Consider the following 25,541-nt stretch of genomic DNA (forward strand, 5'->3'; position numbering starts at 1 on the left):
ATTATGTTGACACTAGATTTTTTCACACAGTTTTTCCTGTTATGTATTACTAATTGTCTTCAGTCAAGAAATGATTATTTTTAACTCCTGTGACACCAAAATGAGTTATATCCCTACAAAAATCAGTGTTTAACTTTTGTTCTTGGTACATGAAGACAGAAAAAAAATGATAAAAATTTAGAAAGGGACCTGCTTTGAGTTTTTGCTTTGTGTCATCTTATACATTACTGAAGTCTTCTGACTGGAATGTGGTTGCCTCCCCCACCTGCATGCATATTTAACAGCTCTAGCATTACCTTACTGGGCAGCCATAGAACTTTAGATGATATTTGATCTGTTGCTAATATGTAGATTTATGCATGATGATTAACTGGGAAAACAAGACGACTACTTTTTTTGTTTCTTGGCTGTGTATTGTGCTACTTTGCCCTTTATCTGGAGCCATTAAATTAAAAAAAAAATTAATGGAAGATGGGAAGTTTGTGGAAAATAAGATGCTCCAAGTTTTGAGGGCTGGGAAGTACAATGTAGAAAAGGTGTGTTTACATTCTTAGTTTCTGCTTTGCAATATTATGTGCTTAACTTACGTTCTGCTGTTTGTGCTACAGGTATTAAAGTCAACTGAAGTATAGGGGTTCATGTCATGAACTTTTTGACATATGAATGAAATAATTGTGTAGGTTGGTTGAAAATATGGATCTCATAGTTTGAATTATTTTGGAATTACTTGAATAATATAGAAGACTACCCTATCACAGCCAGTTTCTATTTATTTTCTGTAGGTCATAAACATAGCATAGATACACATGTTAAATAATTTATCAGTGCTTGAAACCCTCTTAGTTACATACTGACTTCCTACAGTTTGCTATGTAGACTGTAGTTTCTTGCATTTTGAACACTGGGAATCCAGCCGTGAACACAGTGGACCAGTCCTTTGCCCCGATAGCATTTGTGTAATAGAGTGACAGATAATATCTTACCATGTAGCAATAAAGGCAGTAGAGAAAATGACAGCTACTCTTTTAGTTAAGGGCCTAGAGAATAGCTATCTTAGGAGACAAAGGGGAAAAGATTTTGATTTAGTTTGTGCTCCTTGAATTGAGTTGTGCTGAAGTAAGCGGCCACAGTTCTGCCTGAAGCTGAACCATCCTAGTAGTAGTGGCATTTGGCTGTTGAGTCCTTGGAATGGGACTAGTGAAATGAGGAACTAAAGTTTTTATTGTAATTGACTTAAATTCAGTTATTGATAGAGTATACTTGGAACGACTTGATTATATTAATCTACTTTTATATCTTTGATTTTATGTAATCTAAATACAGATAAGTATTTTTGAGGAAAATTTTGCATCTGAATTAGATTTGCAGACTTACGAAGAAAAGAATGTAAAATTTCTCAACTTTTAAATGTGGCATATGCCGAAGTGATAATATTTTGGCTACATTGGGTTCAATAAAATAGATAATTAAGCTAATTTCACTGGTTGCTTTTTTCCCTCCTTTAATGTGGCTTCTAGGAAGTTTAATACTTCACATGTGATTCTAAATATTTTTCTTGGCTTTGATCTTAGAAGAGTAATTTAGTCACATTTTAATTTTTTCCTTTCAATGATTGTAATCTCTGAATCCCATTACATAGGCTATAATTATGTAATTTATTGTTATCTTTTAAAATGAATAATGTAAGGTTGAAATTGAAAGTTTAAGTGTATATTTATAACTAAGTGTCAGTGTGAGATTAGTTTCCTGAGCATAATTACTTGGTGTTTGCTGTCCTGCAGGGAAGGAGTTTGAGCACCAAGTTCTCAGGAAAGAAATCGTACACATTAAGTTTTACACCCCTTTCACTGTTACTTTCCTTTTGTGTTTGCTGTCACCCAGATACTATCCATAACATTTTTAAGCAAATGTTTTAAGTCCTGAAAAAGTTTGGTCATACAAGATTTATCTTAAAACATTTGTGTGAGGTTATCTTGTTTATGTATTTATTTCATTCCTTGTAGAATATCCATCTGTCATTTAGTAATTCATCTTAATTTCCTAGCACGTCCTTGTTAGATATTTGCTTGGTGAATGAATAACAGCAGCTGTAGAACAGACACATTGTTTACAAACGAGGATACCAAAATGAACAAAATATGGTCCTTATCTCTTTAAGATTTGAAGTTTAATGGGTATAGGTAGAGTTGTAAGGAAACTGACCAAGTTGTAATAAAGGGCATAGAAAGTTCTTTGAAAACCCAGACACAAATAGTTCACTTATTTTGGGGAGCCCGGGAAGATTTCACTAAGGTGATAGCGTTTGAGCAGGTCCTGAAGGTGAGTAGATACTTGACAGTTGTAGGCTGGAGCATTGTGGGGTGGCAACATGATGTGGTCACAGGCTGGTGAGGCACTAAACCATCTAAGGGGAGGGAGCTAAGACTGGTAGCAGAGAAGTAAAGTTGAAATAAGATTATGGTTGATCACAGTTAAGGAGTTTAGACCTTTATTTACCTTTTAGGTGACTGCGAGTAAGGATAAGCCCCATTATTACAACTTAAAATAATTATGTTAAGTGTAAGAGTGACTGGACTGGAAACAGTGTTCCGGAACAGACCACATAGATCATGGATCCAGCCCCAGCCTCCCTACATCGAATTTGAAAGGATCTTTGGTGTCAGGATGGTTCAGATTTCAGATAAGAGTAATTCAGAGGTATAGTGAATTTAGCTGTTTCCAATGTATTGGGAGGGCGGGGGAAGGAGATGCGAAGTGTCCTAGGGGTTTCTGGTTTGAATGATGGGTTGAGGATGCTATGAACCGAGACGCCAAAGGTAAGTGTGTTCAGGGTTGATGGCGAGGTGATTGATGTAGCTGCTAGAGGGAGAGGAGGGCATAATCTATTTGATTTTTGAATGTTTTGGTTTTGAGTGCTTTTAGGTGGTTTGTCGGGATTTTTAAAACTGTGGAAAATCTGCCTGGTAAATATATATTCTCTCAAGGACCTATCGTCTGTCACCAAAGATGACTATGACACCTTCCTAACTCATCCTGTTTTTACTTTTGCTCTTACAACTTATTCTCCACAAAAGGCATCATTCTAAAACAAGACTTGGCCAGGTGGGCGCAGTGACATGCTGTAATCTGAGCACTTTGGGAGGTCAGGGTGGGTGGATCGCTTGAACTCACAAATTGAGACTAGCCTGGGCAAGATGGCGAAACCCCATCTCTACTAAAAGGGTAGCTGGGCGTGGTGACGCAAGCCTGTGGTTTCAGCTACTCGGGAGGCTGAGACAGGAGAATGACTTGAACCCAGGAGGTGGAGGTTGCAGCGAGCTGAGATCGCACCACTGCACTCCAGCCTGGGCAATAGTCAGACCTTGTCTCAAAAGTAAACAAATAAACAAAACATGACTCAGATTCTGCTTCCTTTTCTTTTCCAAACAGTAGTTTCCCATCTGAATTAAATCACAACTACATGGTAGACCACAGAACTTTATCTGATTTGGTCTGCCTTTCCAACCTCATCTACCTCCATCCCTCCCCGCTTGCTCACTAAACTCTAAGGTGGTTCCTCTGTCTCGCAGATATTTTTGTAGGTCTCTCTTTTTTGAGATGGAGTGTTGCTCTGTCACTCAGTCTAGGGTGCAGTGGTGCCATCTCGGCTCACTGCAACATCCACCTCCCAGGTTCAAGTGATTCTCCTGCCTCAGCCTCCTGAGTAGCTGGGACTACAGGCACCTGCCACTATGCCCGGCTAATATTTGTATTTTTGTAGGGACAAGGTTTCACCATGTTGGCCAGGCTGGTCTTGAACTCCTAACCTCAAGTGATTCGCCCACCTCAGGCAATGATCCACCACGCCTGGCCTTTGTAAATCTCTTGTAAGTGCCTTTCTCAGAACAGTTTCACATCAACTCTTTTCATTCATGTTGTTTTATCAATATATTTATTTGCCTGTTGTACCTACTTTGTCTTTTGTCTTTTTTCCTTTTTTTTTTTTTTTTGAGACGGAGTCTTGCTCTGTCGCCCAAGCTGGAGTGCAGTGGCCGGATCTCAGCTCACTGCAAGCTCCGCCTCCCGGGTTTACACCATTCTCCTGCCTCAGCCTCCCAAGTAGCTGGGACTACAGGCGCCCGCCACCTCGCCCGGCTAGTTTTTTGTATATTTTTTGGTAGAAACGGGGTTTCACCGTGTTAGCCAGGATGGTCTCAATCTCCTGACCTCGTGATCCACCCGTCTTGGCCTCCCAAAGTGCTGGGATTACAGGCTTGAGCCACCGCGTCCTGCCTGTCTTTTTTCAAGACAAGGTCTTGCTGTGTCACTCAGACTGGAGTGCAGTGGTGTAATCATAGTTCACCACAGCCTCAAACTCCTAGGCCCAAGTGATCATCCGACCTCAGTAGTAGGGCCCACAGGTGCGTGCCACCATGCCTAGCTACTTTTTAAAAAAAGTTATAGAGACAGGGTCTCACTGTGTTGCCCAGGCTGGTCTCAAACTCCTTGCCTCAAACAATCCTCCCGCCTTGGCCTCCCAAAGTGCTGGGATTACACGTGTTAGCCACTGTACCCGGGAATGCCTACTTTTCCCCCCCATCTTTATCAATGTCCACACAGTGTTTGACATTTGGTATTGAACTGATCTGAGAAAATTTTCAGGAGGAAAAATGGAGTCATGGTGTGGATTTAGGAGTAGAGTTTTTAGTACCAATTAAAGTGTTTGGATGAGTATCACAGATTGTTTATTCATTCAATAAATTTTTATTGAACATTTTTGTCTCAGTCTGTGCATATAATAGTGAAGAAAATAGACAACTGTCCCTACCTTCTTTGAGGTTGAAGTCTAGCAGGTGGCAAAAGAAAAATTGGGAGAAGAAAGTACATAAATTCTTAGACAACTCCATTATACTAATGGGTCAGAGCAAGAATAGCCAGCAGGGAGGACGAGTAAATAGTCCAGCTGTTAATAGACATTGGTAGAATATGTACCCTGCCTAGAGAGGAAAGAGAAGAAAGTTGGGATGGATGGATAGGAGTTAAGATATCCTACTGTGGACCAGCGAGTGGAACAGGTTGGCGGAATGGGAGAAGACTTGTTTTCAACAATCAATACAAAATTTAGAACTAAAATCACGGTGTATGTTCTTTGTATTGATTGGCTATACCAAATACAATGGCGTTTGGTCTTGGTGGAACCCCAAGCAGTAAGAAGACCAGAGGACCTGGAAGTAAGTTTAAAACGCCTACCTGAGGTTTCTCCAGGAAAGTAGACTTTTTCTAATTGAGTTTTAAATGAAGGCTACTGGTTTTATAAGTTACTGTATTTTTTCTCTCACGCCTTTCTTCCTTTGTTATACATTGAAGAAAAAAAACAGAACCAACACAAATGGGACAGGTTCACTGCTAGGAGCAACTCATCAGGAAATGATCAGAAGGGTCTTCTAGCAAAATATAACAACTAGAACTCATTGTTGATGTGATTATCCATATATAGTTTCTATAGGTGATCATTATATATACTTCTTCAGACATTGATGGTCTAGTTAATTCTTCCAGTAATTGAACTTTAAGATGACAGTGTGGCTAAGATTTGCAAAAGAAATAATTCAGTAAAAATTGTATGTGATGAAGGGGACACCTAATCCTCTCAGGTTTTGATACATTGGATATATTGTACCAACAGAGATTGAAAAACTCTTCTACAAATACTAGGAGGAGAAAAAGCATGTAATTGATAGTTTGAGACTTGGTATTTCATGTTAATAATCCCTGTTTATGAGTGGATAGTTTCTCAGGTACTGTGAGGAGTTCTTAAAGAGTTACCGGTTTCCCTCTGCCCTATCCTTTTTTCAGTTGCTTGTTTCCTTTATCATGGTCTTTGCCCTCATATTTATTACGTTCAGTTGGATGGGTTATAGGAATTTAAAACACTACTTGTAAAATCGACATTGCTTTTTTGGATTGCTTTTACATAGGGTGATTTCAAATGTTTTCTAAGAACAGACCAGATTAACATTTTTCTAAGTTATATGGTAGACATTACTCAGTTCCCGCATTTTGATTTTAGTCTCCGATTGTGAAATATGTCAGTTATATTCTTTTCAGCATCCTGGGCTCTGTATTTTATAGTAAGTACAAGTTAGGAAGAATGGGAATGCCACCAAGTCTGGGGACCTGACCTCTGCAAGAAGCATTATTTTTTCTTCTCTTCTTGACAAGAGGTGATGAAAACTTGGGATTATGTGTAATTCAGCATATGCAAAGGGTTTTTAAAATGTTCAAGTTGACGTTATGATACAATTTTGGTTAATAATCACATTGTAGTAGTATATATAGTCTTAAGTACTTTTGGAGCATAAATAAATGGAATCAACTCTAGTTTCCCCGAACTCATTTTTTTTTCTGTGTAGCTAATCTAGTATGAAATATACATTCGATCACATACAATTTTCATGTGTGTTTTCCCCGTATTCAGTGTCTTTCCCATTTCCTTAATTTTGCCTACTCATTATCATCCTGTTTTTATTTTGTTTTTGTCTTCACTCTAGGCTTCCCTCTGGAGGCCTGCCTTCTCCTGCTCCAGTCTGAACTGGCTGCTGTCTAGAGCAGCCGGAGCAGAACTGTGCCCTTCAGACCTCAGTGCTTCTCTGGGTTGGATGTGCTCTTGGCTGGATTAACATTAAATGAGCACTTGACAGCTCATGTTGACAGTTGACTATAAGTTTTCTGTTTGTTCTTTAATAGTTATTTTCCTTTGGCTAGTGCACACGCTGACACATAAAATAGCCTGGGTGCTAGTGTGGGAGTACTACAATGAGTTTCTTTTTTTTTTTTTTTAAGAGTTTATCGCATCATTAAAAGTAACATATATTAAAATGCTAATTTAATGTGAATCTTTCTTTGATGCTATATAAACTAATAAGCAAACACTGTATTTGGTCAACAAAATGAATGGTTTCTAAACAATCCATGGAGTCCATAAATGAATTGCAAGAGATTATGTCATTGTTGTATTTGTGAAGGGCCTGGATTGCTTGAGCTGAGTTAGTAGACGCTCAAGTCATAGATTAGGAATAACTGATTCTACAGTAGGTCTGGGTGGCGTGGAATATAAGCTCCGTCCAGCAAGGATTTGCTCCATGGAAGATAAACGCAGCCAGTGTCGGGTAGATATGAGGTGCTCCTGTCTTCCAGCAACTCCAAACAACTGCTAAACATTAGAAGACAGCACATTAATTATGAAGCAATGCAGAAAAGATCTAAGGGAGAAAGAAAAGGATGATCAGCATCAATAATGGTAGTAGCACTTTTAATAGTCAGCTTGAGACTTGTCTTACATATGCATGAATTGAGAGGCAGGTGGAAGGAGAAATTCAAAAATACACAGTAGAAAATAAGTGTTGGAATCTTGTTCTCAAGAAAGCATGCATCTTGTTTTGATCAGCTTTTAGAGCATCGTGTGACAGGAGGGTATCTAGTATCCCGTTATCTGTAGGAATCACCTGCTATGTGTACAGTTCAGTAGTAGTGCTAGGTACACTTTGGTACCTTGACGGATTACACATGAAATCTGTTGCCCAATGTCAGTGTGTTACGGGGAGTTTGGCAAAGAGAAATGCATGTAAGATACAATAATTGGGAAGGATTTTCATAGAATGCTCTTGTTTGGAGGTGGGAGGATTAGATGACCATTCAGAACAGAAGGGGAACTAGTGTCTATCTTAGTGAGTGTGTCCAGAGATTTGGGGAGGTAGAAATACCTAGGTATCAATTTTAAATGAGCTGTGTCTGTTTTGGGGAGTAGATATGATCAGAGTGGGCCCCTGTGAGCAAAGGCTGACAGTTTTATAAATGTGCAGAGAGCTGGTAGGAACCCAAAACGAGGCTGGAAAACAAATCTGGAATCTTACTCTGTGATAAAGACCCATTAAAACAGGAGATTTTTGGCAAGAGAACGACAGTAGTCAGATTGCTATTTCAGATACCTAGTGATTGGCAGCAGGATGCGTTGAATGGCCTTAACTGCAGGAAGCGAGAGCAGTTGAGATGTGGGATAGTGGGATGGAGAAGAAGGGCAGAAAGCAAGACGTGGGTTGATTATGATATAGTCACAACTGGGTGGTCAACTTAATATAGGGGATTTATGTGGACGAAAGAAGGCAAGGGTGACAGGTTTGAAACAACCAAATGGCATTTATTTTGGTGCCGCTGAGAGGAGGAGGAGGAAGGGCAGATGGAAGGGTGGGGCCCTGTGCCATCTAGAAAGTGGGTTCAGCACAGGAAATCCTGATGCTTGGGGAAAAGATCTTGGCTAGAGAATTGTCAGTAAAGTAAGCAGCAATTGATAAACGAAAATATGAGACACAAAACGTTTGCCAGTGTCAAATGTATATAGGTTAGGGGGCTGCGATGCCCTCAGTACATCCACAGAGAGTGATTTCGGTGTCCCCTGCAGGGCTTGGTGACTTTGAGTCTTGTACTGGAATACATGGAAACCGTTGAAGCTCCATAGAACACTGCAGTTGCATTGATGAGTTACAGAATCGCACATCCCAAAGAAATGGACATGTAACATATACTAAAGATGGCATTACTTTTTAATATTGATTTAAATTTTTTGAGTTGGAGTTTTACTCTGTTGCCCAGGCTGGAGTGCAGTGGCACGATTTCGGCTCACCACAACCTCTGTCTCCCGGGTTCAAGCGATTCTCTCATCTCGATTTCCCAAGTAGCTGGGATTACAGGCGTGCACCACTATGCCCAGCTATTTTTTTTTCTATTTTTAGTAGAGATGGGGTTTCACCATGTTAGCCAGGCTGATCTCGAACTCCTGACCTCAGATGATCTGCCCACCTCAGCCTTCCAAAGTGCAGGGATTACAGGCATGAGCCACCGTGCCCAGCCCTAAAGATGGCTTTATTCATGCTTGGTCAGTGGCCAACATGAGGAAATACAGAAACGCTAAGTGGACTAACCCCGTTCTCTTATTCCTCAAACTTAAAAGTTACCTAAATGGGCCCTTCATTATAGCCATCATTCAGATCCTCCTTTGAGATCTAGAAATAATTTTTATTACATTATCGTACTTTAGAAAGAAGAATAAAAAACAGCCTTCAAATACTGTTTATACATAAACTATATTTTTGAAGTTTTTGAATAATAATGTGCACCTGGCACACACAAATCAAGATACAAAGTGATGCAGAATGATAGTAAATTTCTCAGTATCATCTAACAGCCATCCAACTTCACTATCCAGGGGCAACCACTGTTACTAATGTCTGTCGTATCCTTCCAGAAGTTTCTGTAGTCATAGATATATTTGTATATATTCTTAATACATCCACATTTCTCAACTTTTTTTCATGATCACTTCCTCCACAGAAGGCCTTTTAGACATTTTTTTTCTAATTGACCCCCCTTCGCTGAGATGTTGACAACCTGGATAACTGGATGATTGTAAGTCTGTCTGTGTAATCGGTGCTGCGTACATAAAAAGTACGAGTTTCGTCCTCTCCCTCCCCTAAGTAATTTTCTCCCCCTTGGGAGAGAGATTGCTCTGTTGAAAATGCAAGATGTGGAGCAATGCCGTGGTAAGTAGTTGGGAGTTTTTTTCCCTGAATAAAAGGAATTCAGCAGAGAGACTTTGCCCAGGTCATGATACAATGTAGCCTCGCCACCGTCGAGACGGAGCCTTGCTCTTGTCACCAGGCTGGAGTGCAGTGGCGCAGTCTCGGCTCAGCTCAACCTCCGCCTCCTGGGTTCAAGTGATTCTCCTGCCTCAGCCTCCCGAGTAGCTGGGATTACAGGCATGTGCCACCACAACCAGCTAATTTTGTGTTTTTAGTAGAGATGGGGTTTCTCCATGTTGGTCAGGCTGGTCTCAAACTCCTGACCTCAGGTGATCCGCCCACCTCGGCCTCCCAAAGTGCTGGGATTACAGGCGTGAGCCACCGCGCCCGGCCAGCTTGTTTTTTTAGAAAGGAATTAGGTTAGCTACTTAATGGATAATTGACTGGAGGAGAGCGAGAATCAAAGCACTTAGATCAGTTAGGAGAGTTGAAAGAGGTGATGCTGGCTTTGTCTGCAAAGATCCCTATTGGCAGATACATATGTAAGGGGAGAGAGAATAAAATGCATATAGCGGTAATGGCCAAAAATAAAGCATGCCTGTGTATATTAATGACAAAAACTGCTGGATACAGTGCCTCCGAAGACATGTAAAGGGTGGTTGTCTATGGAACCCACAGCTGTAGGCAAGGAAACTGGGAAATGAGAAACTCAAGTCTGAGTTTTAACCTTGAGGTCATTGTAAGTTTTTTTGTTAGGGATTTGGGTGTATAAATAGATGACCACAGAAGGAAACTAAAATGGTCAAAATTCCCTATTTATCTCACCCTCTTATTCCAGTCTCCTCTTGAGAAACTACTTATTGCCTGCTTGCTCTGCTCTTGCTGCTACACTAGTGGCGATTGTGCATTAGCATGTTAAATTATCTGGAGTTAAATTCCAGTGCTCGTTCTGTTAGATTGAATTATTGTTATCTAATACGCAATCTTCAGGCCTTCTGAGATGTTAAGGGAGACCTCCTTAAGGTGTGAATACCCTCCTTGAGGTGCTTCCTGTGCTTTTGTTGAATTAGTGAACAGGCCATTTGTCTAAGATAAACAAGTTATTAGCAGAATCAAAATAGGATTTCTTTATACCACATAGTTTTTCCTGAAATAATCACTGCAAAATTGTTGGGAGTGCTTTTAATGAGCCCTGATTATGACTGAAAATTGGAAATAGTCTGTGTTCTAACAAAGGGACTGCAGGGAATTCTGAGGCTCACATGGTGCTTACGGATATGCTGTTAATGCCTTGCCAAGGGCCAAGGGCCGTGCTGGGCTGTGATGAGGCGCAGTGCCATGCAGCTTTGCTGAGGGAAGCGCCTGCATTTACAATGATGTGGAGGCAGGAAAAGTTTGCCATGGTAGATTTACAACTACATGTTATGCTTTTCTTACACTTTGTTTTTCTGTTACCTATTAATCTGGTCTATATAGTCTAAATTTCTCAAACTTTGTGGCAGCCAATAAATGAAATTTTGTACATTTACAAAATGTGAAAGATACTTTTTAAACTTGCCTTCTGTTTTTTAGACTTCAGTCGCTTTTTAGAAGATGTATTGTCATTCTATGTTAACGCAAACCATTAAAACATGTAATGATCCTAATGTATTTTCATGTAAATACAGTTATTGGATACACTTCTAATTCAGAAGTAGTGTTCCCCAGTGAGGAGTTCATGCCAGATGGGACAGCAGAAGAAAGGATCCTGACTGAGGCTGGTCATCAGACCTTGTCATGGATTTGGGTTAGCACCTGTTTCCCCTGCATTTAAACAGATGATTAGCACATAACACTGCACTGATATTTGAGTAATTACCCCGAACACAACATTTTGGTATTATTTAATGCACATGAATATGTAATGGATTCTGCAAGAAATATTTTTCCTAATTTGATTTACATGTTATCTTCAAAGTAAGTAACAGTAAGGTGCTATTTTTAAATGGTTTTACGTATGTGGTGTAAAATAAACTATTGAATATTATTTGACAATTTGTTTCCAGCGGCTTTTCATGATATATGAACATGATTGATACATTAAATAAGTAACATTGGGATTCTTGGCTGTGGCAGTAATTTACTTGAAATATTGATCTTTTAAAGAAAATAGTGGAGACTGCTCAGGTAAGTTCATAATAATTTCTTGAACTAAAAAATGCCATTTATTGTTACTATAGTCCAGCATGGTTTTAAAAACTTACCTTGATTATGCAGTGATCAATGGTAGTTTTTCTCGTGACTGTTTTGGTTTTGTTTTTTCTATTATGCTTGAGAAATTCATGTGATCACAAGAAGATAATTCTGGATTTTGTTTTTGAGATGCCTTTGTAGGGATTTGGGGACAAAATTAAGGTTGAAAATTTTCAGTGACATGTTTTACTTCCTAACTAGCACTTGCCTCACTACAGTTGCCTTGCAGGTAAAGCAGACAGGTATTTTAAGATCCATTTCAATCTTTTCTCTAGAATTTGGTATTTTGCAAGTCTGGACACTCAAAATGGAGTTAATTTTTCCTTTGAGGTCATTAATTATGTTTGATAAAATCATCAAATTGTACTTTATTGAACTATGAGTCTTTGCTGAACTTCACATTTCTTTGATAACTTACAGGAAACATTACCATATAATCTTAAGAGGAAAAGATGGCATATATACATATATATTTTTTTTTCCTGAAAAAGTTAACATTCTAACTGGAATGTTTAATTTTTCTTTAATATTTATCTAAACGTCAGTGTTATTTTAATATTTAGAAATGATTCCTGTGTTTGAACGTGGCCTTATTTTAGGTATTTATTTCTCAACGTTGAGTTGCTACATGAACTTACAAATAATTTTCTCTTTAAGAAAATGTAAAATTTTGCTTTTTAAAATTTAGGGTTAGCCTGTCAGTTATTCATACTTTTTGAATTTTGTTCAGTGTGACTCAGTTTTCAGAAACTTGAGGTCTTATGAGCTCCTTTGTAGTCAATCCGTCCTATGTCAGAGGATGTCACTGTCGTGTATGGATCACCAATGATAAATCCGTTTTAGAATTTCATAGAAATGGAGTGGTAGAGTATGGACTCTTTTTTTCTCTCCAGCTTCTTCCACTTCACCTAATGTTTTGGAAATTCATCTGTGTTGCTGCATCTGTCAGTACTTGGTTCTCATTCTGCTCAATGACGTGTCATTCAATGAATATGTCACATTTTGTTTTTCTAGTTTTCTGTTGATATGCTCTTGGGGCAGTTTTCATTTTGGGGCTATTGTGAATAAAGCTGCTGTGAACACTCTGGTACAGGTCATCGTGCATTCATTTCTTGTGGGGAAAATTCCTAGGTTCAGTATTGCTGAGTAGAGAGGAGCTTATGTTTCTTAGTAATGGGCAGTTTCTTTCTTTCTTTCTTTCTGTTTTGAGACAGGATATCACTCTGTCACCCAGGCTGTAGTACAGTAGTACGATCATAGCTCACTGCAGCCCTGAGCTTCTGGGTGTAAACCATCCTCCAGCCTCAGCCTCCCGAGTAGCTGGGCATACAGGCGTGTGCCACTGCATCTGGCTAATTTTTTTTTTTCAGTGAGAGACAGGGTCTCTTGCTATGTTACCCAGGTTGGTCTTGAACTCTTGGGCTCAAGTGATTCTCCCACCTCGGACTCCCAGAGTGCTGGGATTACACTTGTGAGCCACGCTGTCAGTCTAGGGCAGGTTCTATTAATATGTTTCTTAGAAACTGCCAAGTAATTTTCTAAAGGGCCTGTCCTGTTTTCTTTTCCCGTGAGCGATGTGTAAGATTTCTGTTCCTCTGCGTCCTTGACAACACTCCATATTGTCAGTCATGTTAATTTTAGCCATTTTGGTGAATATGTCTCATTGTGGTTTTAATTTGCTTTTCCTCATAACTTGTTTTAGTGAACCTGACATTGTGAACATTTTCCAATAACTTCTGATGTTGAGTACCCTTTGTATACTGGTTTTTTTTTTTTTTTTTTTTTTTTTTTTTTTTTTTTGCCATTCAGCCACCTGCTTTGTAAAGTATTCCTGCTTTTTCTTTGATCACCGTACACCCATATTGCTATTTAACTGGCTTTTGTGGTTTCATTGCCATTTGATGTTAAAACTCGTTGACCTATGTATAATCTGTGAATGTAAAAATGAGTTTAAGCATAGATAGCTTTATTAGAATTCTGAGAAGCCAGATGATATTGGGAATCCAGAATTGAATGTTCATATTACAGATTTTTGCTTCTTACAAAATATCAGCTGAAAGATGGAACTTTTGTATTAAAACATCATCCAGTTAGTTGTCCAATTAACTGAAATTATATTTTAATATGTTAAATAATTTGTTCATCTATTGAAGTTCTATTACATCAGAAAGTAGGATGACCTTGTGGGTCTGTTCATCAGAAAGTAGGATGACCTTGTGGGTCTGTTCATCAGAAAGTAGGATGACCTTGTGGGTCTGTTCATCAGAAAGTAGGATGACCTTGTGGGTCTGTTCATCAGAAAGTAGGATGACCTTGTGGGTCTGTTCATCAGAAAGTAGGATGACCTTGTGGGTCTGTTCATCAGAAAGTAGGATGACCTTGTGGGTCTGTTCATCAGAAAGTAGGATGACCTTGTGGGTCTGTTCATCAGAAAGTAGGATGACCTTGTGGGTCTGTTCATCAGAAAGTAGTATGACCTTGTGGGTCTGTTCATCAGAAAGTAGGATGACCTTGTGGGTCTGTTCATCAGAAAGTAGGATGACCTTGTGGGTCTGGTGTCAGGTTCTTTCATGTTTGTTGCTTTCATAGGCGTTTTCTCAAGTTTTCTTGGAAAATGTTGGCTTTTGAATTTTTTGCCTTATTCTTTTGCTATATCATTCACTGAGTCTTCTCTGTTTCTTTATACTCTGTTGAAAATACATTCTTTGTTGCTTAAAGAGAATCTTCCAGTTAACACTAGAATAGAACAGCTTTGGTGAAAGGTAACACTGTATATTTTGACAGCTATGAATTGCTTGTAATAGCATTTAGTTTATTTATTGCTTTAGCAGCCAGTGTTGTGATCTGTACCTTTGTCATAAAGGCAAAGGATCATAATTCAGTTGTAAACACTCCCCTGTATAAGATTTCTCTGGTGGTTATGTTAGATAACATGGAAATCCCTACCCCTCCAAAATCTGCAGACTTCAGAGCATACCTTTCTCCAAAGGGAAACCCTGCTGTTGAACAGTGAACATGCTGGTTAAAAGAATGCTGGTCCCTGTGGCTCAGCATAACAGGTGTCTGCCTCACAGGAAATCCTTGCCTTTTAGGCATCTTTCAACATGCCATTGTTAAAATCCTGTTTCTTCAAGTTTTACAATTCATATATGTTGTAATTTGAACAGCTCAGCCTTGATGCTCATTAGGTCATCTATTATCTGTATTTTATACATTCATTCCTTAGGACTTCTGTTATATATAATTTATATATTATGTAATATATAACATGTAATACATGAATAATAGTAGACCTTGTGTCTTCAGGGAAAAGAGTATCTTCTTTTACTCAAAGGCTGGGAGAATGTTACATCCATTATTACATAGTTTACCATGCTCAAAAGAATAGGGCTTCTGTATTTAAAAATATCTTTACATTTTATTTTATTCTTTGTTAGAGATAGATTCTCACTCCGTCACCCAGGCTGGAGTGAGTGGCATGATCATAGCTCACTGCAGCCTTGAGCTCCTGGGCTCAAGTGATTCTCCCATCTCAGTCTCCCTAGTAGCCAGGACGACCTGTGTGTGCCACCACACTCAGCTAATTTTTACATTTTTTGTAGAGTCATCTCGCTGTGTTGCCACACTGGTCTCAAACTCCTGGCCTCAAGCAGTCCTCCTGTGTCAAATTCCCAGTCCTCCTGTGTCAACTTCCCAAAGTGCTGGGATTACAGGCGTGAGCCACTGTGCACAGTCTTGTATTTGAATGTTTTATTCTTTAAGTCATAGAAAAGTATGTGTGGTATTGACTGTTTACATTTCCGACTATATGAAAAATGTCTATTCAATCTTACAGGGTGGTTAGAGGGGCCTTTTTTCACTCGCTCTTGTTCAGATGTTTTGGCATGAGGATAAAATCCGCCGTTAATGTGTGTGCAGTTCTTAGTGACCCAATTTTATTCTGAAATTAAAGACAGACCTGTGTTCAAGGTGGTGTCATATAGTTGTTACAGTTATACTTTTAGGATTTCACTTAAAGGAGACCTTTTAATTTGATTATTGGTTTTTTTTTTCTTTCATATTTGGCAGTATCACTTTGATGGAGATGCTGTTCTTCAGAATGAGGAAATATTAAGTGCTGTCTTTGTCTTAGCTTTCTAGGACTTCACATATTTTGAAATCCATGAGTATCATTGAATAGATGTACTTGTGTAGTAGCTCATTGTGATGGTTTTATTAGGGTTGATTACAATGCAATGTACCATCAGCCTTGTCACTTTTTTTGTAAGACTAAACAGAATTCTAGTACTTTTCAAATTTTGAATACAAGTAATAAGAAAAAATTACCCTTTTAAAAATTAAATATCGGGCCGGGCGTGGTGACTCACACCTATAATCCCAGCACTTTGGGAGGCAGAGGCTGGTGGATCACCTAAGGTCAGGAGTTCGAGACGAGCCTAGCCAACATGGTGAAACCCCATCTCTACTAAAAATACAAAAATTAGCCGGGCGTGGTAGCATGTACCTATAGTCCCAGCTATGTGGGCGGCTGAGGCAGGAGGATCATTTGAACCCGGGAGGTGAAAGTTGCAGTGAGCTGAGAACACCCCACTGTACTCCAGCCTGGGTGACAGAATGAGACTCCATTTCAATAAATAAATCAATAAAAATTTAAAAATTGGCTGGGCGTGGTGGCTCACGCCTGTAATCCCAGCCCTTTGGGAGGCCGAGGCGGGTGGATCACAAGGTCAGGAGATTGAGACCATCCTGGCTAACACGGTGAAACCCCGTCTCTACTAAAAATACAAAAAAATTAGCTGGGCGTTGTGGTGGGTGCCTGTAGTCCCAGCTACTGGGGAGGCTGAGACAGGAGAATGGCGTGAACCCAGGAGGTGGAGTTTGCAGTGAGCAGAGATCGCGCCACTGCACTCCAGCCTGTGCAATAGAGTGAGACTCTGTCTCAAAAAAAAAAAAAAAGAAAAAGGAAAATTAAAAAATTGAAATTAAATATTGACAACTAAAACTTTGCTAAATTCTGGAAATTACTTTTCTAGGTTTTAGTAATGGTTTATAAATTGAGTATTCACATATTTGAGAAGCTGAGAATGCTTAAAGTTTTTAGTAATCCTGATGTTATTGAGAAGGATTAAGTGATACTGTTGTCCAGTTTGGTTGATGGTTCTGTTTATTTTTCTTGTCAGCCTTTACTGTACCAAAGGCATAAATAGTTGTTCCTCCATTTCCTGGGAGGTTGCTTCTGCCCCCCTGAATATCAAAATCTGCAGATCCTGAAGTTTCTGATATAAAATACTGTAGTATTTCATATATCCCATGCACATCCTCTTGTATGCTTTAAATTACATGTTACTTATAATACCCCATACAGTGTCAATGCTATGCAGTTATATTGTTTAGGGAATAAAGACAAGGAACAAAGTCTATATGTGTTCAGTATAGACACAACCACTGGAGGCCTAACTACATTTTCTTTTCTTTCTTTCTTTTTTTTTTGAGAAAGGGTCTTGCTCTGTAGCCCACGGTGGAGTGCAGTGGTGTGATCTCAGCTCACTTCAACTTCCATCGACATCGTGGGCTCAAACGATCCTCCTGCTTCAGCCTGCCAATTATGTGGGACAACAGGCATGTACCACCACGTGTGGCCAATTTTTGTATTTTTTTGTAGAGACGGGACTTTGCCATGTTGTCCAGGCTGTTCTCAAACTCCTGGACTCAAGTGATCTGCCCACCTCAGCCTCCCAAAGTGCTGGGATTACAGGCGTGAGCCACCGTGCCTGGCTTCTAACTGCATTTTCAATTCACGGTTGAGTATAAGAATACAGAGTCTATAAATTCAGAGCTTGCATACAGGAGTAGATAGAATGCCAAGTGCTGGTGGAAATATATAAAAAATAATTTTTTGTTCATTTATGCCATACCTTGTTTTAAAAAATTCTTACAGGCCAGGCATGTTGGCTCACACCTGTATTACTAGCACTTTGGGAAGCCAAGGCTGGAGGATTGCCTGGCTTAGGAGTTCCATATGAGCCTGGACAACATGGCAAAATCACATCTCTACAAAAAAATACAACTACTAGCTGGGTGTGGTGGTGTGCACCTGTAGTCTCAGCTACCTGGGAGGCTGAGGCAGGAGGATTGCTTGAGCCTGGGAAGATGAGGCTACAGTGAGCCATGTTCATGCCACTGGTACTCTAGCCTGGGTGACAAAGCAAGACCCTCTCTCAAAACAAAAAAACTCCAAAGATTTGATTACAGGGACCCCATGGGTCCTCTTGGGTTCCTGGGGTGCACTGGGGTGTCTGTGGGTCCCCTTTACTTGCAGGCACAGTCTGGACAGTTTCTGCATACGCATTTCACATACACTTTTCGGGGGGGCAGTTTCGGGCTTCATCCAATTCTCAGGCAAATTGAGACCCAAATGGGTTTTAACAACACTGATCTAGGGTAATGATTTCCAATATTTTTGGATCATGGACCCCCAACAGTTGAAAATTGAGCACACAGCTGTATGTTTATGTGTCCCCAAATGCAATTGTGTGTGACTGTATGAATATTTCAGGCATATTATAAAACATATATAAGGATAACGGTATACAAAAACCCGTCCTCTGTTGAAATATTTTGGGTACACGCTCTTTGAAGAACGTTGATCAAGGTCTTACTAGGGTAAGAGTCTTTCTGATTGAGCACGACACACACATTTGTATTCCCTGCCTTGGTACAAGTGGCATAAGGTTTTGAAGACACAGTGGGAGTGAGGGTCCTCTGGGGGATTTTGCATGACAAGGTTTCAAGCTGTGTTGTGCTGAAGTACTAACAGTCTGTACAGGAGGGCCTGTGGAAATAAGGAAGGACTTAGCAAAAGAAATTCTTAATAAATTATTAGCAGATGTGAAAATTATTTGGTATTTGGGACTTAATACTGTTTACTGTAGAAGATAAAATGAAGCTGAATTTTAAGTCAGTTGATGTTCTTTGAGGAAATGGAGAGTATTTTGAATTTAAAAAAATCCTTACTGAATGGAAATAATCAGAGCACGCAGCACTAAATGGCATCAATATCTCAATTACTGTTATGAACTTTATGAAATGTGTTAACTCTGATTTTTCTCATTGTGTATTGAAATCAGTTTTTAAAAAGGCTAAATCTGATTTCATTGTATTTCTAGGGTGATAAAAGAAAACGTGGCTGAAGTTACATGAAGTGCAGCTAGCAGTGTAATTCAGAAGAGTTAAGACCAGAAGTACTGGAATCATACCTCCTTTCAGGTCAGTCCGTATCTGCTCACTATTTCCTAACAGATCCTTGAGTATTCATTTCTTCCTATTTTTTTCTAGTCAATTCTTCCTGATTCTGTGGACTGTAATGAACATAAGTAATGGTCCCAGTGTTTTGAGTCAGTAGAATATTTATGAACAGTTAATAGCTGAAGCTGCATCCTCTATAACGTGGCCTGTTTTGGTAGGAAACCCTGGCATCACAGCTGGTTTCTCAGCAAGTCGAGAGGGGACTCTGGCTGTGCCTTGCGCTCCTCTTTCCTTCCTGGTGTAATGCGTATATTGATTTGTCTTCAGGTAAAACTGGACTAAGAGGGGAAATGACATATCACAGAGGTCTTGGAGTGAGGAGAGAGGAAAAAACGGTCTTTGTAAAAAAATTTCCTATTGATTTTTAATGACCTCCAAATCTAGAATTTTAAACTTTTGTTCCTTTGGAAAGTATGTAATCTTAAAAATGGCATCAGAAAATGAGATCCATTCCTCCTCCTCCTCTGCTTTCTACTTTTTCGGAGAGGGGTCACAATTTTTCTGTTCTTTTGTTATGTCACACATAAAATATTATTGAAACGTTAATGCAGTCTTTGTAACAAAATTCCCATGGGTACATTGTCATTCTAATAGATTAAGTATAGTATTAAGTATAAGTATAGTATTAAGTATATTTCTTTTCTAGCTTTTGTCTGGTGATACCAAACATTATTCTGTCTTATTCTTGCTGCTGCTACAAGTGGTTCTGGGGACAGGAGTGACTGTGGCCCGAGAGCTTCTTGGAAATGAAGGGTCTCCCACACAGGACACAGAGTCCTGAAAGTCGAAAAGTCCATTTTAAGTGGGAAGATTAGGTCATGTGTACTAATGGTTTCTTTTCTAGGATTTGTGCGCACTTGGTTTGAGATGATGTATTCCATAGTTTTGAGAAATTTTACCTTTTCAGAGTATCTGACACCTCATGCAGCACAAAAATGTGACAGCTGTTTTGCATACTATACCCAGCTCTAGAAAGTTAATCTCAGGCTTTGGTTCTCAAGCCTGGGCCCTGGACCAGCAGCATCGTCATCTGGGAGCCTCAGAATGCACATTCTCAAGCCACACCCTCAGCCTATGCAACAGAAATTTTGAGGATGGAAACTAGAGATAATTTTATAGTCTATGGAGATTTTATTGAAATTAAACTTTCAAATTGCTGTATACATAGGTCTCTGAAAATCCAAAGAACCAATCTCATATATGGGTAAGGAAATATATGGGAAAGGAAAAATGTGTACATAAGCTATCTGTGGCATAGATCAAGCCTGTGGCATTCTGTGGCCTTGAGAGAGAAGGGGAGAGAGATTTTAAGCTTATCAAGTAGATTTGTCATTGGAACTTTAGGATTTTAAAATTTTGGTTAAAAAATGTGAATACTGTTACTTCAGTTAAAGTGACTCCTTTTATAGATTTTACTTTCTAACAAAGTCAGTGAAAAGAAACCGAAGTTCACTCCAGAAACATGTAAAGAAAGTAAAATTATTAAAATGCCAAATATTTAATTCTTGTGACAGTGAACTACTTTTATTATAAAGAGTTAAGAAATTGCCATTTCCGTGACAGTTTCCTCCTTCAACAATCTTAATATTGACCCTTGAATTAAATAGGTCTGCCAGGCAGTGATTCTAGTCTAGCAAATTACTTGAGGACTGAAAGCTCTTGTTTCTTTAGAAAAATACACTATGGAGATTAGATCCTGTTTACTAGTGAAGACTCTATCTCTTTTCCAGGTCAAAACATTTTGTGGGAAATACCCTGTTCGTGACCTGGAAGAAACAAGACAAAACAAATCTTACCTCACTTACGAATTTCTTACTCCATACAGTTTATGGATGTCTGGGCAATCAGCACTTTCCATTTAAAAACATGCTACAGGGGCACATTTTCTGTGGTTAAAAATGATCTCTGGAATAATTGTAAACTGCAGTTTTCCTTTTTATCGAGGGTTTTGGCTTTTTATTTGTAAATTAAATCAAGATGTTACCTACTCCTTGGTGTGGTGGTCTTGCTGGTTCATGTTGGAAAGTAGTATGGCAGCAATGCACCAATTCAGAATAGCCAGCAAATCCCTCCTTTCAACGCTCTGTGACTGGGAACCATTAGAGGATTTTTAAAAACCATCCCTCATAGCCCACAATTTTGAGTCAACTCTCAAAGTTGGGAATAAGAAAACTGGCATTGTTGGGAGAAAAATCGTTTTTACTGAAGCATGAACTGGCTGAGGCAAGCAAATAGCGGGAGTTGGCAGAGGAAGGCGAGCGTGCTGTGGGGACGCGTGGAGGCGTCACCTTCAAAACTAAAGTGCCATGCGGACCGATGAGTCCTTGATCTTGTTCCCATTTGACTGAATTGTAAACCACTTCATTGTCTTCACAGTCTTGCCACTTACCTAATGAGGCTTTTCTGAACCTGGAAGGAGACGTCTAGAAATCCCAGCTTTGCTGTGTAAGGACCATTAGCTGCAAGTCAGCGGAAGTCTCTAGAAAGCAGTGTGAATTCCATAGTGGTCTTGACTTAGCAAGGATTTGGGACAAGTCTAAAACTTCAGACTTAAAGCTTTGACACGTTAACTGCATAAAATATTAAACATTTTGAACTTCTTTAGCCTTTGTCAGTTCGCGAGCCAGGTTTTTCAGTCTGTTGTATGTCTCCTGCTTTTCCTTGTTTTGCTAATCATCCTCCTTGAGCTTCTCCACTGTTTTTATTCTGGGCATCCAATCCAGCCTTTCACGGTGTGTGCTTCCTCAGGCCCCTGGTTCACATGCTGAGTGCCCTGTAGGCCTCGCCGCACTAGTATATGCTCACCAACAGTCTGCTTCGTTTGGGAAGGTGCCTCACTTTCAAAGCTACCCAGTACGATGCGTACAGTGCAGTACAAAGCGGAACTCAGGAAGTAGCACCTGAGCTTCAAATAGACTTTCCTGATCATTCTACTGAGTAAGATTCTCCACATTTAAGAATCAAGATAGGATTGACTTGTGAGGATAGTATATTTTTGGACTGAAACCAAACTCCTCATGTCTAATTGTAGTTATTCAATGTTATCAGAATCCCTATTTTTGGCAGAACAGACAAAAGAATGTGTAGTGTACTTTCTACTACAGCCATTACAGCAAACTATATCCAGAGTGCTGTTGCTAGTAAATAGCCAAATTATGTTGTCCTTACCCAAGTAGACAGTGGGAAGGAACAATGGCAGAGGACATGATGCGAGTCTGGCCACAGCCATGCATCCCATGTGTGGCCATCTCAGTCCTGAGATCACCTGTCCTAGGCCATGAACTGAATCATGTCCTAGTGCTATATCTGACTTCATAGCTTTCCAGGGGAAAAGACTAGGAGATCTGTGACATGACTAGGTCACATAAGCTGTGCTGCACACACTTTACACTACACGAAGTTGCCCTGGGCCTTGACCTGTAGTTCTAAACATTATCTATAAACCTTTTGGTAAGGTGCTGCCTGAGAATTGCTTTGTTTTTCAGAGGGATCATTGCTCAGGGTTTTTTCCCCGATAACTTGAACTATCTGGCGATTCCTGTTTGGTTTGTATCTTAGACAGCCCTGCCTTCCTGATGAACAGTCGGTCACCTTCTCACGTGTTCCTGACGCTGTTCGTTCACATCTGACGCTGTTCGTTCACATCTGTAGCTGGACTCCTGCTGTCTCCTTTACTGCTCCTGACGTGCACTGTGAACTCAGATCTCCCTGTTCCCCCGGAAAGCTATGAAATCAGATACACTGCATGATTCAATTTAGTTGAAAAAGTCCAATCTCGGCCCTCACTTAGCTAGAAAACCACAAATATCTACTGTCTTTTAAAGTTTTGAGACTTGAGATATAAAAGGAAACAGACTAACATCATAGTTTTATTGACAAAACCATAGGAAAAGGCAGTGTTAGGGTGTAAAGTAAAAATGGTTCTCTGAAATATCTACACAAACGTGAATTCTGAAAAGTTTTCATTAAAATCTTATTTCATACAATTATAAACTAATGAGGAGCAAAACAATTGTCACCTTCTGCATAACGCAGCCTGAGCTCGACTGATGCTTAAGCAGCAGGAACTTGTCTCAGACAAGGCGGCGGCTCCCACACAGCAGCCAGGCTTCGTTACCTAAGCTCCATCTTCCCAGTTGGTGGTCAAAACTGGGGCACAAGATCTGGCTTTTCAAAAAAACCGTATAGACTCCAAGAAACTTTTTTTTTTTTTTTGAGACAAGGTCTCATTCTGTCACCCAGGCTGGAGTGCAGTGGCTTTTGATGGCTCTCTGCAGCCTTGACCTCCCCGGCTCAAGCAATCCTTTCACCTCAGTCTCCGAGTACCTGGGACCACAGGCGTGTTCCACCCCGTGTTACCCAGGCTGGTCTCGAACTCCTTGGCCTAAGCAATCCTCCAGCCTCAGCCTCCAAAGCACTGGGATTATAGGTGTGAGCCTATAATATTCTTTTAGGCCTCATAGTGTACAAGTGACTACAGCACATTTACAAGTGACTGCCATCTCCAGAATGTGTGGCAACTGTCTACTAGAAAAAGATCAGGCCTCCCAACCCTTTCAGGGGCAGCAAACCCACACTTTATTTGGTGCTTGGGTAACTTGAATATAACATGGCTCCCCTTGCTGTAAGCAAATGCTTTAGAGCTGAACTTTTTCTTCTTTTTTTTTTTTTTAAAGCACAGAAGTTCACCAGGGCTAGTAGAAATTTCAAGGAGAATCACTTGAACCCAGGAGGCGGAGGTTGCAGTGAGCTGAGATCGTGCCATTGCACTCCAGCCTGGGCAACAAGAGCAAAACTCCGTCTCCAGAAAAAAGAAAGTAAGTCTTTAATTTTCTTAAATAATCCTCATATGTACTATCCACATTGTGGAAAAACTGAAATACGCAGTCTGGACACTGCACTGAGATTCCAGCATACTGGCACAGACACAGCTATGTCGCATCTTACAGACTACAACAGACAACAGGCTTAACTGCAAGAGGTTTACAGACAAAACTTTACATAGGTGTGCTAGAAGAATTCCAAACTGCTGTCAGAGAGAGTGTAGGAATAGGTCTGAAGAGAACTCCACCCAATCCCTGCTGTTTGGTCACTGCAGCTGCACTCTGTATGCACCTATTAGCAACTTAACCTGTTGAAAGAAAAGAATGCAGCTGTCAGTACAGATCCAGATTTCCCCTTTCTTACAAGAAAAAAAACCACACATGGCCAAGATCTGCTTCTATTATTTGGCAATATTTTCAAGTTGCTTATCAATTTACATTGTTAGATCATTGCCATTTTAATTCAAGAAATAATTCCAAGTGCTATTAATTTTATATTACTGTTTTATTAGAGAGACTATTTTGTCCAGCTTCCTTTCATACAAGAGAGGTTAGGGACCGGCCTAAAGACATATATTTGGCAATTCCACACCAAGGCCTAGAACATGATTCAGATGGCTCCATCCTCTATAAAGAGGCGTTCTTCTCAGCTGCAACCTAGTCCTGTTCCTGCCGCATTATTATGTCTAACACACTGTAGATGGAGAGAGGGTGCACCTAGCATCACTACCCTAGGGAGTGCGTGTCTCTAGGACAGGTACACCAGGATTCTTGGAATTTTTTTCTAATGTTGATAAAGTAATCTGGAGTAACAACTTGAGTACTGACACTACATATGAAGAAAGGATTGTCACCTTGGCAGAGGGTGCTTCTGTCAATCTTATGAAGAGTTTATTGGGACCTGCAATAGGGCTGAATGAGTAAACAAAATGACTGTCCTACAATGGAAAGAGAAAAAAAAATCAGTGCTTTTTCAAACTTACACCAGAAACTGTTAAAACACCAATGATGTAAAAGAATCAAAAATAAGTTTTGTTTTTTATTTCATAAGTCAAGATGCTGTGAAGGAGGCCAAGGCGGCCAATCGCTTGAGCCCGTAAGTTGGAGACCAGCCTGACCAACACGGTGAAACCCCATCTCTACAAAAAATACAAAAAATTAGCCGGATGTGGTGGCGTGCATCTATAGTCCCAGGTAGTTAGGAGGCTGAGGCGGGAGGATTGCTTGTGCCTGGGAAGTCAAGGCTCCAGTGAGCTGTGATCCACGCCACTGCACTCCAGCTTGGTCAACAGAGTGAGACCCTGTCTCAAAAAAAAAAAAAGTGACTTACTTTTCCCTTGATTTATTAAAAATATACAAATGACAAAATCAGTCCAGGAAACTGGATTAGAATGCACCCAGCAATACACAGTACAAGTGTTAAAATGGCTGTATCTAGGGAATTTTGCTTAATTCAGTCCAAGGAAAGAATTCTAAAAGTGGCAAAGTATGTACAAAGAATCTTTGAGATCATTAAGAATTTATATTCAGAACAATGCTAGCCCTAAGACAGTATGGGTAAGCACAATTTAAGGCAAAAAAATAAACAGGAAAAATTCCTACTGACAAAATTTAGGATAATTACGGG

The 25,541-nt window shown here is 39.8% G+C and overlaps 2 protein-coding genes across 7 annotated transcripts in view; one reads left to right on the forward strand and one right to left on the reverse strand.

The window, feature by feature from the left end:
• Nucleotides 1-23,908, forward strand: part of PSPC1 (paraspeckle component 1) — a 112,667-nt gene extending 88,759 nt beyond the window's left edge. Inside the window, exons 7-8 of one of the 3 annotated variants that reach the window (XR_004054632.1) lie at nt 18,953-19,052; nt 20,822-21,695. The gene's annotated coding sequence lies outside the window, so the exon portion shown is untranslated. Of the gene's footprint in view, nt 1-18,952; nt 19,053-20,821; nt 21,696-23,767 lie in introns of those variants that run through there. The other 2 variants (XR_004054633.1, XR_004054634.1) reach the window with 2 other exon arrangements.
• MPHOSPH8 (M-phase phosphoprotein 8) overlaps nt 22,931-25,541 on the reverse strand; it is a 46,328-nt gene continuing 43,717 nt past the window's right edge. Inside the window, exons 13-14 of one of the 4 annotated variants that reach the window (XM_010353102.2) lie at nt 24,769-24,852; nt 22,931-24,222 (exon numbers count right to left, since the gene is read on the reverse strand). In XM_010353102.2, coding sequence (XP_010351404.1) covers nt 24,181-24,222; nt 24,769-24,852 — 126 coding nt within the window. In that variant the 3' untranslated portion in view covers nt 22,931-24,180. Of the gene's footprint in view, nt 24,223-24,458; nt 24,853-25,541 lie in introns of those variants that run through there. The other 3 variants (XM_010353108.2, XM_030921928.1, XM_030921927.1) reach the window with 3 other exon arrangements.

Source organism: Rhinopithecus roxellana, chromosome 18, assembly GCF_007565055.1.
Source record: "Rhinopithecus roxellana isolate Shanxi Qingling chromosome 18, ASM756505v1, whole genome shotgun sequence".
Classification (NCBI taxonomy): Eukaryota; Metazoa; Chordata; class Mammalia; order Primates; family Cercopithecidae; genus Rhinopithecus; species Rhinopithecus roxellana.